The 16,585-nt window shown below is 32.1% G+C and overlaps 1 protein-coding gene across 1 annotated transcript; it reads left to right on the top strand.

Moving 5' to 3' along the window:
- The first annotated feature begins 480 nt into the window (after positions 1–480).
- On the top strand, positions 481–14,571 carry LOC123886414. The gene is made up of 15 exons (XM_045935732.1): positions 481–754; positions 7,003–9,669; positions 9,905–10,387; positions 10,862–11,771; positions 11,961–12,088; positions 12,175–12,266; positions 12,463–12,611; positions 12,700–12,828; positions 12,893–12,939; positions 13,056–13,139; positions 13,222–13,287; positions 13,381–13,482; positions 13,585–13,633; positions 13,715–13,810; positions 13,841–14,571. Exons 2-15 carry the CDS (start codon positions 7,003–7,005, stop codon positions 14,359–14,361), a joined length of 5,523 nt encoding a protein of 1,840 aa, XP_045791688.1. The 5' UTR covers positions 481–754; the 3' UTR covers positions 14,362–14,571.
- Positions 14,572–16,585: the final 2,014 nt, after the last annotated feature.

The raw sequence follows: 16,585 nt of genomic DNA, 5'->3' as shown, positions 1-16,585 counted from the left end.
AAATATCACCTAGTCCTTATAAAGAGAAAAAGTTAAATTTTTAAAATTTATAAAATAATCAATATATTTTGTCTATATAAAAAATTAAATATATTAATTATTTGATAAATTTAAAAAGTAGTAAACTATTTCTTATACTAATAAAAACTTGAAGTAATAAAACTTTATACAGTATACTCTTGATATTTTATAAGTAAAATTCAACATTTTAAATTTATTGTATAATTAATATATCAGATTTATTAATATATTTGATCTATTATTATATACTAGATATATTAATTATATAACGAATCTAAAAAATATAATTTTGTTTTTAAAATGTCTCCGAATAAGTATATTAATAAATAAATTTAATCTTAAAATTTGTAAATTCAATAATTTAAAATTATAAAAAATTATTATCTCAATATTAATTTTATGTTTAAATTTTTTCTATTATACTTAATTTAAGTGTCCCGTGACTCTCGTAGCACACTTGCCCAAAAATACATTTATCTTTTTTAACATAAAAGAAAGACCTTGGAGTCAAAGTACGGGAGCCTACATTATTGGGGTTACTATTGCTATACACATTTAATAGGTTGATTGTGGTGAAGCCTACATTATTGGGGTTACAATTGTTATTGTCTACCCATCAAAAACAAAAGAAAAGAGTTGTTAATTATTGTTTGTTTAATATTTCTGCTTGCAATTTGAGAATTTGAGAAAGAGGAAGGAAAATATACTTTGTGCACTGAACGGATCATGAGAGGTAACTAAGCATTTCATTCAGATCATTCTTATAAATGTATTTTTTTCATGTGTACATTCAGATCATTTTATTTGTATATTTTCATGTGTATATTTTTAGCATTTTTGTAAATTCATTTTTTCATGTGAATATTTATATGAATTTAAAATCTTCTTTATTTAATTTTATATTTATCATCTAGTTAAACAGTTAATTTTAACTAATATTTTAATTAGCTTACCAGCTACTAACAACTATCAACTATCTATTATTTTTACCAAAAATATGAGGTTGAGTAGATCTATATGGAGTTGAGTAGATCAACTAATTTGAGTTAAATGATAAAGATGTTGAAGAAGTGAAAGACCAGATTATAGTCTCTAGTAAAGTAAAAAAAAATATTAACACAATAATTAATTGACATATAAAATAAAAGGAAAGATTTGCAAAGTTTACTTTCAAATTATTATCGTTTATTTTTTTTAATAAACGTGATTTTTATTTTTTATCTTTTGGAACAAAGCGAGTAGAAAACAGTTTTTTGGTTAAATTAATGTAGTGGAAGCAAATTTGATAACTTACTCTTTTAAGTTTTAACAATCAGTCTCGTGCATAATTTTTTGCTATGTACGGAATGTGGAATTTTGACAAAAAATTAAATTGTGGCCAAAACTAAGGTTGTCAGAACCGGATCGGTCATCGAACCGGCGAGCTCACCGGTTCAAGGTTCAATTAATCAGACCGGGTTCAATCGGGGTCGAACCGTTTTTAATTAAATATATATTATAATTAATATATAAATAAAAATATATGAATAATTGCTCAATATTTCACAATTTCACACATTAAAAAGATAAAATATCACAAGTCAAAATAAAATAAATTTTTTAACTCAAACCAAATTAGAAATTATATAATAAACTAAATTCAATAACACAAAATAGCACCATAACATCAATTAACAACATACTGCCATAAAAAAAATCAATTCCTAATGAAAAACAAACATTTCTTATTCCTACGACGTGTTGTTTTGTTTAAGATTTTTTTTTAAAAAAAAAAAAGTTAAAACGACGTTGTTTTACCCTTTTTTTTTAAAAAAAAAATAAAAAATTTGCAGAACCGCTTGGACCGTGCCGGCCGGTTCGCCGGTTCAAAACCGGTTCACGCGTCTTTTTGCCGGTTGGTTTCCTATCCGGTTTTTGCTCATAACCGAACCGTTTTCATGACCGGTTCACAGTCCGACCGATCCGACTAGCCGGTCCGGTCCGGTTTTGATAACCTTGGCCAAAACATAGGTTGAATCGAACCTACGCATGTTATAGTATATACGGCATTTCTTACTGCGTAACTTTAATTACATTGAACATTTTTTTTGAACAAGCCAAAATGATATATATTAACATAATCAGCCTCCCCAGCACAAGACGTACCGAGGTAGACTACAAAAGTTTACAAAGAGTCAGAGAAACCAGAAACATAAGCAAATCATACAAAGCCCAGACAAAGCATAGGACTAGACCACCAGCTATGGTTGTTTAAAGCTAACGTAATACTCGTCGACTTCAACCACCTAAAGGAGAACAGCTTGATCTTGTCCAACAAAATGAGGGGCGTCTCTGCTGAGCCTGTAAACAATCGATGATTTCTTTCCGTCCAAACTACCCACACACACACAAGCCAGATGAGCTGTAAAAATGATCGGCGCGCTCGTGAAACACCTGCTGAAAATGTAAACTGGATAAAGTGACTCCGAAGTGTAGAAAAGTCCACCAAAGGAATGCCAATCCATGCTCGCACTAAATCCCAAAGAGAGCTCACAATCCTGCAGGAGATGAATAAGTGATATGCCGACTCAGCCTCGTGACATCCAAAAGCACAAGTGGATGCTGTAGAAGATAAAACCCGTCGAGTAACCAAATTTACCCTCGTGGGCAACCTGTCGCGCAATAAACGCCATGCGAAGATGGAGACCTTCAAAGGAACCTGAGGATGCCAGACCAGATTATCCGCAACGTCCATAGTAACCAAAACATGAGATATCAAAACCTGGTATGTTCCCCTAACCGTATAACCTGCATCAGGATCAAAGCGCCACTGCCACCTGTCTAAAGATAGAGCCTGCAAGGAAATGGTAAGAAGTAAAGACTGACACTCTCCTAACATCTCCTCCTCCCACGCCCTCAACTGTCTCCGCCACTCCCACGCCGCACCATATGCACCCCACCCTAAAGCAAACATCTCAGCCACCGTGCGTGATTTGGTCGCCGTCAACTCAAACAGCCGCCCAAACCGCTCACACAAAGGAGTCCCATCCACCCAGGGATCGGTCAAGAAAAAAGTCTCTGACCCGTCCCCCACCCTCCTCACAACATGCTCCCTAAACCACCCGCCCCTTAGCTCACCACTTCCCTCCCTAATACGCACTATCTCCCTCCACCACAAAGACCCTCTCCGCCCGACATCCCGAAGGCTACCTCCCTCAACCCCATACCGAGCTGCCAGCACTCTAAACCACAACCCCTCTCGGTCCACCAACAACCTCCAACACCACTTGCCTAGAAGAAGCTGGTTAAACTCCCACAACCGCCTCACCCCCAAACCTCCACTCTCCTTAGGTAAACAAATAGTCTTCCAACTAACCCAAGAAATTTTCCTAGAATCCTCACAACCCCCCCCAAAAAAATTTATTAAAAATAGATTCAATAGAGGAAATGTTTCCTAGAATTACATTGAACATTAGATGATTCTTTGTGTAGATTGGTGAAAGAAGTTTGTTCATATATAAAACTCGTTCATATGCATTGAAAGTACATAAAACGAGGTATACAAACAAGGACGGATCCAAAAAGTTATAAGATGGGGGGCCAAATGTTTTTAATAAAAAATTATTGTATTTAAACAAATGACAAATTGTAACATTTTTTTGTTGTCAAAACTACATTTAAATAAGAACATTTTTTCTTCTAAAACGACACTTAAAAAATAATAGATAAAGTATAAATTATAATGATAAGAGTTTAAAATAGGTAATCTCCTCATCCACCGTGATATTTGAGCTAGCAAAATACACTAATTATAAACATAAATTGTTAATTTAAAATGATACATGCACATTGTGATCCCATTAAGTGACTTTTACAAGTCCACATATCATTTAGCTTTTTTATCTAGATATTTAATTTAGTGTTAATTTCATATCGGTTATTGTTTCAAATTGGACCAATGCCTAATACACATGGCCCAAGTGCTCTAGATCAAGTCCAATATCATTCATTCACGGAAGCTTCTCCTATATGCCAACAACAATATGTACAAACATAGTAATTATTGTACATACACGCCCCATATGCTCCTGGGACCATTCGACCCATCTCGACGGTCCTCATCCTCTCCAATGCAATAAAGAATAATCGCAAGTTCTGGAGAATTACAAGTATATGAGTACTCACAAGTAAGAAAAATATTCAAGTGTTTAGGCTCAAGACCTTACAATTATGATAACAGGAAAAAAAAATAGAGCCTTTTGGAATCATTATAAACAAACATAAATCATTCCTCGAATTATCAGCAAGTAAACTGTCAAATACCCCCTAAAATTTTAAAATTCGTCAAATACCCCATGAAATTTGGAAATAGGCAAATACCCCCCCCTGATATTATAAAAAGTCAATCAAATTTCCCCCCTGACACTACTGGTCAGAGTTCACACAGAGTCCACGTCAAAGGGTAATTCGATTGACGTTTTATAATTTCAGGGGTGTATTTGCTTATTTCCAAATTTCGGGAAGGGGGGGGGGGGGGGGGGGGGGGGGGGGGGTATTTGACGAATTTTGAAATTTTGGGATATTTGACAATTTACTCAATTATTAGCAGACTAATATAAATAGAGAACAATCAATAATGTAAACTAACAGATTTTTTTAAGGTTGAGAACAAACAGACAAGTACTGTATATTCTAATCAAATGCACAAAATCAAGTTGCGCATAACAAAGTAATTCAAATAGATCGACAAATTCATTCATCGGTGTTTTTATTTTATTAACTTAATAAAGAAGCTGAAAATTAAAATAAAATAAAGATCGAGTTGCATATCATGGGTTTCCTCGCAAGTAGAGTTTCTTTAATGTCATTAGCTTGACGCCTCAACCACTGTTAGGGTGAAATATATGATAAAAAAGACGTATGTTATATCAACACACTTCTATAGACAAAAATATGACACTCGTATTTTATACCTCTCTGTGCACGGTTCTCGATGCATGCAAAAATATTAATTTTAATGCATAGTCCATTATAAAAAAAAAAAACATAAGTAGATAGTTATGCTATATTATAAGACACGGTAGAGAACATAGAGTAAACTATGTTTTTACAGTGTCTTTTTTTTAGTTTACTCTATGTTCTCTATAACTAAACATATATGGACCACCTCAAATCCATGCTAATATTCATAATTAATTAAGATTTTCTAGCCAATATATTTTTATGTAAAATTGTATTTAAGTAAATTTTTTTTGTGTGATATATTTTTAAGAGAGCGTTTTCTACTGCTCACGTATGGATTCTAAAAAAAATAAATGGATTATAACTGATGCAGTACGGAAGCGTGAAGGAATAGCAAGCGCTAATCCTATTATGGAACATAGGTTTGCAAGCGACAAACCTGTCAGATAAGGCTCTGTAATCCACCAGAAAGAGTAATTTGGAATCCACCAAACTTGAGAAAAATTCTCTATAATTTTTATTGAATCAAAGGTTGCCTTCAAGGCTACAATATTAGTTTAGCTTAAATAGGAGTAAAAAATAAAAATAACAAATCTCCTAAAAGATTGTAAAAATAAAAATAACAAACCTAGCTAAATAAAAATAACAAATCTACCTAAAATATAAAATAACTAATCTAGGTGAAATATAAAAATAACAAATCTACCTAAAATATAATAAAACTAAATCTAGCTAAAATAATAAAATACTAAAAAAATCCTCCTACATCAATAACTCAATAAGTCTATAACCCAACTTTTGAAAAACTTAATCCTCTTTTCCACTTTTTGTATTCTTGTCATTCTCCGACGTCTTTTGTCAATCATCAAAACAATAATGTTCATGTCAAGGTATATATTCACAAATAGATCAAGACCAATCTCATAACTCATCAAGATCCCGTTTATCTAATATAGCACCATAATCTTTTAGGTCTATTCATATTATCAAAAGCATGAACGAAACCTGAATTCTTAGTCATACTGAATAATTTGATATCTCCAAACTAATTACTTTAGCAGACATAAGTTCTAGATCGAGTCATAAAACCTAGACTAGTAGCAGGGACAGATATTAGGGGGGCAAAGGGTGGCTCCAACCCCTCCCTCCTCTCATAAGTCCTCTTATATATACGGTGGGACATGTAAAAGTCACTTAATGGGTTCACAATGTGCATGTATCATTTTAAATTAACAATTTATGTTTATAATTAGTGTATTTTGCTAGCTCAAATATTACGGTGGATGAGGAGATTACCTATTTTAAATTCTTATCATTATAATTTATACTTTATCTATTATTTTTTAAGTGTCGTTTTAGAAGAAAAATTGTTCTTATTTAAATGTAGTTTTGACAAAAAAAAAATGTTACAATTTGTCATTTGTTTAAATACAATAATTTATTATTAAAAACACATAATTGACTCAATAAATCAAAAACTGCAATTTATTCAAATATGACTTTAAATTAAACATTAAACTATCAAAAATAAACTAAAATCTTAATTAAAGTGACTCTAAAAATAGCAACTTTAATTTTGCCAAGCTTATTTTTGTTCATGTAACCTTTGCAGTTGCAACAACAAAACAAATGGTATTTATTTCACCTAAATGTCAATAAAGCTTTCCTTAATGGTGAACTTTTTGGAACTTTATGCAACTTGAAAAAGTCTTTAATGAATGACTTTTACAAATTTTCCACCTAATTAGTGACTCATGGTTTTGCTCAATATAAGAAGGATTACTCACTCTTCACTTCAAGTTCTCTAGTGTTATTATTAGCTGCTAAAGGGGATCTTCTACTTTATCTTCTCTTTACTATTTAATAATATTGAATGAAGCAAACACAACTGCAAATGTAGCTTAAAACCGTTTCAATTTCAAATCAAGACTAATACTAGTATATAGTTGTACTGTTGTAGTGAATCATTATTTATATATATTGATCCTAATACCTTTCATTCTATATATGTCTGACTTTGTTTTCTTGAAATTGATTTAGATGGCAAGTTTCCTCTGTGAGTTGGTGAAGAAATATGTGGACAAATTGATTGATGGCGCAATAGAAAAAGCACGTTATGTATTTTGCTTCACATGCATTGTTAAGCAATTTGAAGAAGAAAGAACTACGTTGGAACCACAAAGGATAACTATCGAGCAACGTGTCAAAGATGCAAGAGAAAGAGATAAAGATATTCAAGCTAATGTTGTTTCTTGGGAAAAAGATATTGATGAGCTCAATCAAGTGGACACAAAAACAAAACAAACATGTTTTTTTGGATTTTGTCCTAATTGTATCCGGCGATATAAAAAGGGAGAGGATTTATCAAAGAAGTTGGAGAAGATCAAACAACTAAAGGGAGAGAAATTTGAAAATATTGAACTTCCTCGCCCTGTTCCAGGTGTTGAACGCTATTCATCCAAAGATTACATTTCTTTTGAAAGTAGAGAGTCAAAATACAAAGAACTGTTGGATGCATTAAAAGATGACAATAACTATATAACCGGATTACAAGGGATGGGGGGCACTGGAAAGACAACAATGGCCAAAGAAGTGGGTAAAGAGCTAAAGCAATCTGAAATATTTGCTTATGTCGTTGATACGACCGTGTCATTTACTCCTGATATAAAAAAAATTCAAGATGATATTGCTGGTTCTTTAAGACTGGAATGGGGGGGTTGTAATGAACCAGACCGACCCAAAAAACTATGGAGTAGATTAACAAATGGTGACAAAATTCTTGTGATACTGGATGATGTGTGGGATCGAGGCCCACCTCTTGATTTTGATGCAATAGGAATTCCAAAACAAGACACACACAAAGGTTGTAGAGTTCTTGTAACCTCGCGTAATCAAGAAACTTTCAACAACATGGATTGTGATAAGATAATTGAATTGGGTCTTTTATCAGAAGAAGAAGCGTGGATCATGTTCAAAATGTATGCCAAGATAAGTGATAGCACCTCTCAAAAATTGATCGATAAGGGACGTAAAATTGCAAAGGAATGCAAACGATTACCTGTTGCAATTTCAGTTATCGCCAGTAGCTTAAAGGGCCACCAACATCGAGAGCATAAATGGGATGTGACATTGAAATCCTTGAAGAAACCTGTATCCATGCATGGTGTTGATGATGATAAGGTTGGAATTTATAACTGTTTGAAGATTAGCTATGATAATTTGAAGGATGAAATAGCCAAGGGGTTGTTTCTCTTATGTTCGGTTTTCCGAGAAGATGAAGAAAATTCTATTGAAGTTATAACAAGACTTTGCATAGGTGTGGGCCTTTTGGGGGAAGATTATGGTAGCTACGATGATGCTCGAAACCTAGTAGTTCTAGCCAAAGACAAGCTCGTAGATTCTTGTTTGTTGTTGGAGGACGGTGAAAAACGTCTAAAACTGCATGATTTGGTCCGAGAAGCAGCTCAATGGATAGCGAACAAAGATATTCAATGTGTAAAATTGTTTGATAAAAATGAGAAGTCATCGGTTGAAAAGCAAACAAATATCAAATATTTATTATGTGAAGGGAAACGCATGGATATTTTTAACTTAAAGTTTGATGGTTCCAAACTTGAGGCATTAATTATCAAGGCGGATACAGACCACGGATGTACAGAAGTTCCAAAGTCTTTTTTTGAAAATGTTATCAAGCTTCGTGTTTTGAATTTTTCTGGCAATTATTATGACTCACCTTTATCATTACCAGATTCAATTCGGTCATTAACCAATATTCGATCTATGTTGGTTGATAATGTGGATTTAGGTGACATCTCTATTTTGGGAAACCTACAAAGTCTGGAGACTCTTGATTTGGATAGATGCAAAGTCAATGAATTGCCAAACCAAATTACAGAACTGAACAAGTTTAAATTGTTGAAGTTGGAAGATTGTGAAATTAGAAAGAATAATCCATTTGAGGTTATTAAAAGATGCTCATCACTTGAAGAGTTGTATTTCAAATATAGTTTCAATGATTTTTGTCAGGAAATAACCTTACCTGAGTTGCAAAGATATCATATCAAGAATCATACGAGAGACTTAGAATTGGTGAGTACCAGATTTTCCAAATATGTTGTGTTTCGTGGTGATGAAAAGTGTCAATTTTCAAAAGGAACACTCAAGTACTGCATGCAAACAGCAGAGGCTCTTTGTCTAGAAGGAATTAAGGGGGAATGGAGAAATCTCATGCCTGAGATTGTTCCTTTAGAACACGGTATGAATGATCTTGTTGAACTTCATTTGGATGGGATTTCACAACTACGGTGCCTCATTGACACCATTGGTTCTCATGTACCGATCTTGTCCAACTTGGTTGTACTAGAACTGAAAAACATGAAAAATTTGGAACAACTATTCAATGGTAAGGCAAACCTCTGCAATCTAAAGAGCATCAAAGTTGAGAATTGCCCTATGTTAGTTTCTATACTATCTTTCCTCTCTGCTCAAGACCTTCCAGCACTAGAAGCTATCAGAATAAGAGAATGTGATGGATTGAAATATGTGTTTGGCCAATCTCAACATGTTGAATTGGTTTCACTAACTAAATTGGAGCTCTCTGAATTACCAAACTTCATTAGTATTTTTGAAGAATGTGTGAACGGATCATCTTCCACTTCCAAAGCACAAATACAATTGGATCAACCGCATGACTGCTCAGTAGCATCGGTAAGCCTTTCTTTCTAGTAGGTTGTATCTTATATTTATTTATAGATAGAATTTGTGCATAAATCACCTAAAATTTGAATATTACTGTTAGTAAATAATCAATTATAATAACACTAATGTATATAATTATTATAAGTAATAATAACTTTTTCTTAATTTATGTGCACAGTACAACAATATTTGCTTTGATTGAATTCGATCCTTTTTTCATTGGGATTACATAACTACATTGCAGGAATCAAATTCATATGGCCTTAACATATGGGAACGTCTTCAAATACAATCAAACATCCTCTGCAATATTAAAGAGATTGTGCTGACTCATTTTCCGAAGATGAAATCAGTATTTATCCTATCTATTGATCTAATAATGCAGTTGGAAACTTTGACAATTAAGAATTGTGATGAACTGAAGCACATAATAATAGATATTGGATATCATAACATTGGTGGCAACATCTGTGTCAATGTCTTCCCAAAATTGAAAGAGCTCTATGTTGTAGATTGTGCTCAATTGGAATACATATTTGGACATGACACTAGTAGTGATCATCAAAACGATATGGGGATTCAGCTTCATCTTCCGGAATTGAGAAAACTCCATCTTACCAGTCTGCCAAGTTTGATCGCCATGTGTCCCAAACAATATCGAATAACATTTCCTTCTTTGAAATCTCTTCGTCTCTGTGAATGTTCCCAGTATAATACAATCATTAAGGTATCCCTCTTTCCATATATCTTTGTTATTTGGTATCCCTCTTTAAGTTTATAAATAAAAATACTTAATTTCTAGACAAAACATTTAAAATATCATGAAATAGATATATCCATAAATCCTAGAGATGAAATTTTTGAAATAGCCAAGAAAATATGAAACTAAGTTAATCAAGTATCATTGAAGTATGCAAAGAAAACCTATGAAAAAAAAATCATGGCCAAATAATACTGAATAAATTCCAATGATCTTTTAACTGCCTATATAATTATGCGATGTGAAAAATTGAAAATTGCATTCTCCACTTCCATTTTAAGATTTCTACCATTGTTGCTTTATTTAAGAATTGAAGAAATGCAATTTCTTTTTACACCTAATTTTAAAAGGAGATCACATTTAATTTTATAAATGTTTTTCCATTGAATTCTAGAAATTCTATTATCTTACTGGTAATTTATTTGATGTACGTACATGTAGGAATTGAGTGGGAACATTGATCTTTTTCTCACTTTGGAAACACTCGACGTATTCAATTCCAATGTAGAAAGTATATTTTCCCTGAATGAAATTGATGAACAGCAACTGGACTTAGCTTTGCGATACATTACCTTGATTGATCTGCCTATGATGACTTGTCTTTTTGTGGGTCCCAAAAATTCATTTTCCCTCAAAAACCTTACACGCATAACAATCATGCGATGTGACAAATTGAAAATTGCATTCTCCACTTCCATTTTAAGATTTCTACCACAGTTGCGTATTTTAAGAATAGAAGAATGCAACGAGTTGGAACATATTATTGAAGATGATTTGGAGAATAAAAACATTTCAACAACATGCTTCCCAAAGCTAGAACAACTTGCTGTTAGAAAGTGCAACAAGTTGAAATTTGTTTTCTCCACTTCCATGTTAAGATTTCTACCACAGTTGCGTTCTTTAATAATAGAAGAATGCAAAGAGTTGGAACATATTATTGAAGATCATGATGGTTTGGAGAATAAACAAAATTCAAATTCTTTGTCTTCAACAACATTTTTCCCAGAACTAAAAGGACTTGGTGTAATAAAGTGCAACAAGTTGAAATCTTTGTTTCCATTCTCTGTATGTAAAGAGCTTCCGAAGTTAAATGTTCTGTTGATAAGAGAAGCAAATGAGTTAGAAGAAATATTCAAAAGTGCAGATGATCAGAATGTTCATATTCCAAATCTAAATATTTTAGCATTTGATATGCTACCAAGCCTCAGTGATGTCCAGGGAAATCAATTTCAGGCTGTAAAAAGTCGCATCGTGCGGAATTGTGATAAAATACTCACTCTCACTTCAGCATCAACAACCAACACCTTATCAGAAATTCGTCATTTACTGAGAATTATTAGAAATATCACAGGTACACGATATATCCAATATCTCAGTTTGATTTTACAAATATCTGATTTTTGTTTTACCGTTATGTGATTTTAATCGCTTTCCATTCCATTAAATGGAAAGTGAACATTTTGATTTTATAATGATGTTGAAAATGTATTTTTCTATAGTCTAATGGCTGATTTTACAAATTTTATGGTAAATTCTATAGATTATAGAATATATAGCAATGTGAAGAGTCTATTTGAACAGCAATCAAGTGCAGAAGCCACCGAAGATTTTGAAATATCAAGTGTTGAAAATGTTCAGGATTTAACAATACTACCAACAAATTCAAAAGTAAGTAATTTATAGACCATGGCAAATTTATAGTCTAAGCACTTACGTAGTAATACATGTAGTTAATAATTTTGATCTTATTACAGGAGATGCTGAATGAACAATCAATAGACGAACAACATTCACATGGAGAAAATAATATTGTAGTCAAACCTTCTCAAGTAAATGATTTAATATAGTACCACCTCATTTTGCATATAAAGCTAACAAACATTTGAAAAAGATGATTTTATACTTAGAAAGATTATATATGCTGCAATTAATTTACATTTGCATGCTATGGAATTAGTTGGAGGAATCAACATCAGAAAAAGCAGCAGTTGCAACTGTGTCTTCCATTTCAAGAACAAAGAATGAGCCACCAATGCAAGTAGTATACTCTCATTTTCCTCTCATTTTCCTTGTATTCTTTTGACTCTATTTCGAATGTACGAATTGAATTATACTTTAAACATAAACATCCTTTTAAATTTTAAGCAGGGTATTGAGATAGAAGGAACTTCTAAGACTAATAATGATCAAGGTAAACATTTTTTGGTCAATTTTATTTTCTTATATTATCTCTCCAGCCTTTTAATTTTGAACTATCTTCTTTTCCACATGTTGTTTAGTTTCTCTAAATGGCGATGCTTTGATGAAAGTAAACTCATATGTTGAGGAACAATTTTTTAAGGATGATGAAATAATAGTTTCCAAATCTGAACCATCTCCGAGGATCACATCTCCTGTTGCATCTAAAGGTATTCTATTGCTTTGTTTTATTTTTAATCAAATTGGCATAATGATTCTTCCGTATACTTTCAGGGGATCCTTCTCAAAAATTAGAAGATTTACTACCAACAAATTCAAAAGTAAGTAATTTGCAGGCCATGTCAAATTTATAGACTAAACCCTTACATAGTCTATAAATTTTGATCATAATCACCATGGAAATGTCTTTGAATCAAACATTCTATTTTTTGTGCAGATACAAATGAAACAAACACCAAAGGCAGAGCATGAGTTTGTTAAAAATGTTATGGATTTAGCAATACTACCAACAAATTCTGAAGTAATTTGAATGCCATGTCAAATTTATAGTCCAAGCTCTTATATAGTAATGCTTGTAATTAATAATTTCGATCTCATTACAGGAGTTGCTGAATGAACAATCACTTGGAGAAACTGATACTATCATCAAACCTTCTCAAGTAAATAATGTAATATAAAGCTAACAAGAAATATTTGAAGAAATAATTTTATTTAAATATTATATGCTGCCACTAATTTACATTTTCATGCTATGGAATTAGTTGGATGGATCAACATCAGAAAAAACACCAATTGCAACTATGTCCACCATTTCAGGAACAAAGAATGAGCCACCTATACAAGTGGTTGCTTCTAAACAAAAGGCAATTATTCCCCTCATTTTCGTTGTATTCGTTTGACTCTCTTTCGAATGTAGGAAGTGAATTTTACTATAAACATAAACTTCCTTTTTAACTTATGAGCAGGGTATTGAGGTTGAGATAGAAGGAGTTTCTAAGACTAATAATGATCAAGGTAATGTATCAATTTTGTTTTCTTATCTTACCTCATCACCGTTTTAATTTTGAACTCTCTTCTTCTCTACATGTTGTTCAGTTTCTTCAAATGGCGACGCTTTCATTAAAGTAAACTCAAATGTTGCCAGATCTAAACCCTCCTTTCCTAGCATCACATCTCCTATTGCAACTCAGGGTATCTTATTGCTTTGTTTTATACTTTCAGGTGACCCTTTTCTTGTCAAGAGGGAGCTTGAGGAACTGGCCTCCAAGAATCATTTGGATTATGAGAATATGTCTTTATTAACTGATTTTCTTGTTAGGAATCCTTCTGTTCGTTTAAAAGACACTTCACTTGGTGATATATACAAGGGCTGTGCCTATAACTTCCTAGCTAAGCTATTGAAATTCCTCGAAACCCATAGTTTGCTGGAAGTATCAGGGTCGAGCCACTCTGAATTTGTGGAGCTATTACAAGTTGTGCGAAACTTTGCTTTTGATAAGGAATGGTTGGTTGGTGTCGAGAGGCGTGTTTTATTTCCTGAAATACAAGTATCTCAAGATGCCTTTGAGAAATTATTGGATTCCAAGAAACGGGTTGCTAAGGATGTTGAAGACTTGCGTTTGAAGATAGATTTTTTAAGTCAAGTGGCTGAAGATCTTAAGCATCAATTGACATCCTCTGAAGCTGTTTTGGAGAATATCATTCAACAAGAGGCAATTTTAAGTGCCCCTATTGGTTATTAGACTATATTTTCATTGCTAATTTGCTATGCTTTTCATTGTGTGTGTTATTGTCCTTCAGTATTGTTTATTCCTTGGGTGTAAGGTTTTGTCATTTCTCATATGAAATGAACTTATGAACCGTCTTATTTTGTTTGTGTTGGGTGGATTCACTCCTAAAGTGGAATCCACACAATTATATTAAAAGGAAAAAAAAAAGAAGAAAAAAAAAAAAGAAAAAAAAAAGTAGAAAAAAAGAAGAAAAAAAAAAACGAAAAATAGGTAAGTATTTGTGTTTTAATAGGTCATTTGTGTGGAATTTGTGTTATTAATTGATTTCTACCTTTGGTGTGTATTGTTGTTCCCTAGTATTTACTAGGTAGACTATCGTGTACTTGTTATTATTCATAGTGGAAGATTTATCTGGCTTTGGTCCCGTGGTTTTTTATTCTCTTATATTGAGAGGATTTTCCACGTAAAATTCTATTGTGTGATATTTATTATTCTGCTTTGGAATTGAATTTTTTTGGTTGTCTATTTTTTTCCATTCAAGAATTGCATTGGTGAAATAAATCAAGCAACCAATCAACACGAGACATCTGTGACTGCTAATGTTTTAGATGAATTTGGCACATTCATAATATTTTCCAATGTACTACTGTCTATTGCACTGCCTACTGATACATAGTTAGAAGGATCTTTGTTGGTTATATATGATGGATGATACAGAGCCTTTAGGAATGATAAGAAAACGATTTCAGAATGAAATTGATACTTTATACAAAAAAGAACATTTATATATATATATATATATATATATATAGAGTCAGGATCCGTTGACACCAACTAGTTTGACACCAAATGTTACACCTCTCAATAACGTTTTAACCGATATAAATTTTATAAAATCCACCGTTGGATTGAAAGTTTACATCATATAGATCATTTGTGTAAAATTTCAGACAAATCCAAAATCATTTGATATGCTATTGAGACACATAAAGATTAACGGCATTTAAAAAAATACAAAAACCGTTAATTTTGATGTATCTCAATAACATATCAAATGATTTTGGATTTGTCTGAAATTTTACACAAATGATCTATATGATGTAAACTTTCAATCCAACGGTGGATTTTATAAAATTTATATCGGTTAAAACGTTATTAAGAGGTGTAACATTTGGTGTCAAACTAGTTGGTGTCAACGGATCCTGACTCATATATATATATATATATATATATGTAGTTACTGATTTTGTCTAAATTTTTGTCTTGAATAGTTGGTATAATTATAAATTTTGCATTTGTTATTCATTTAAAAGAGGCTAAATCAAAGTATATCTTCAACTATCTTCTTCTCTTACTAAGAAACATCATTTAAAGAATTAAAGTTGAACAAAGTCAACACTATTACTACTATTTTTATCTTTATGTATGGATGTATGCAAGTGGAGCATATATGGATATGGAAATGTATATGGAATAGGAAGTTTGGATATTTTTATCTTTAGTTCGTGTTTCCCATTTTCTCAGCATTGCGAGTCAAGATGATTGTTTATATTTATATTTTTCATTTCAAACTTTCACTATGTCATTTGTATGATAATATAAAGATATGTGAGTCTGAGTCTGCTTGATGAAGTTCTTAATTATGACTTTGGAAAACATTTTGTTTAATACAGTCTGATAATAGTCTTCACATTGATAGATTATGAAACCATTTTATTGAAGGGTTCTACACTTCTACTACTCTTTCTCAAGTCATGGATGGACTGAAGAAAGTTGATTAAGGTATCGTTTGACCTAGCTTTTTTTTTCTCTTCTTTTTCATTAGAAGTAAGAAGACAGGTCAAACAACAATTATTAAAAGCTCCATTAAAAAAAAACAAGCTTCTATATTTTAAGAAAAATTATAATTTATTATCAAACATATTTTTTAACTTTTTTTTAAAAAAGTAAGATTTACGAAACAACTTTAATTTTAGTTTTAAAGCTATTATTTCTAGCTTTATGGTTAAAATAACTTCTACACCTAAAAAAAACTGGGTCAAACGATACCTAAATATAGAAAAACAAGTTAACTGAGCTTTAAACAAGGTTGTAGATATTTTTTATTATGAAAATAAAGTGGTGTTCATGTTTTTCTTCTAAGACGATCTCTATTTGGTTGTTGCTTCTCCGGAGAAAAAAATACTCTCTCTTTTGGATTGCCTTCAAGTACCTCTATTTGACCTAAAGGACATCC

This window comes from Trifolium pratense, linkage group LG5 (assembly GCF_020283565.1).
Source record: "Trifolium pratense cultivar HEN17-A07 linkage group LG5, ARS_RC_1.1, whole genome shotgun sequence".
In the NCBI taxonomy this organism is placed as follows: Eukaryota; Viridiplantae; Streptophyta; class Magnoliopsida; order Fabales; family Fabaceae; genus Trifolium; species Trifolium pratense.
Note: the sequence above shows the minus strand (reverse complement) of the source record. Positions and strands in the feature narration are given on the sequence as shown.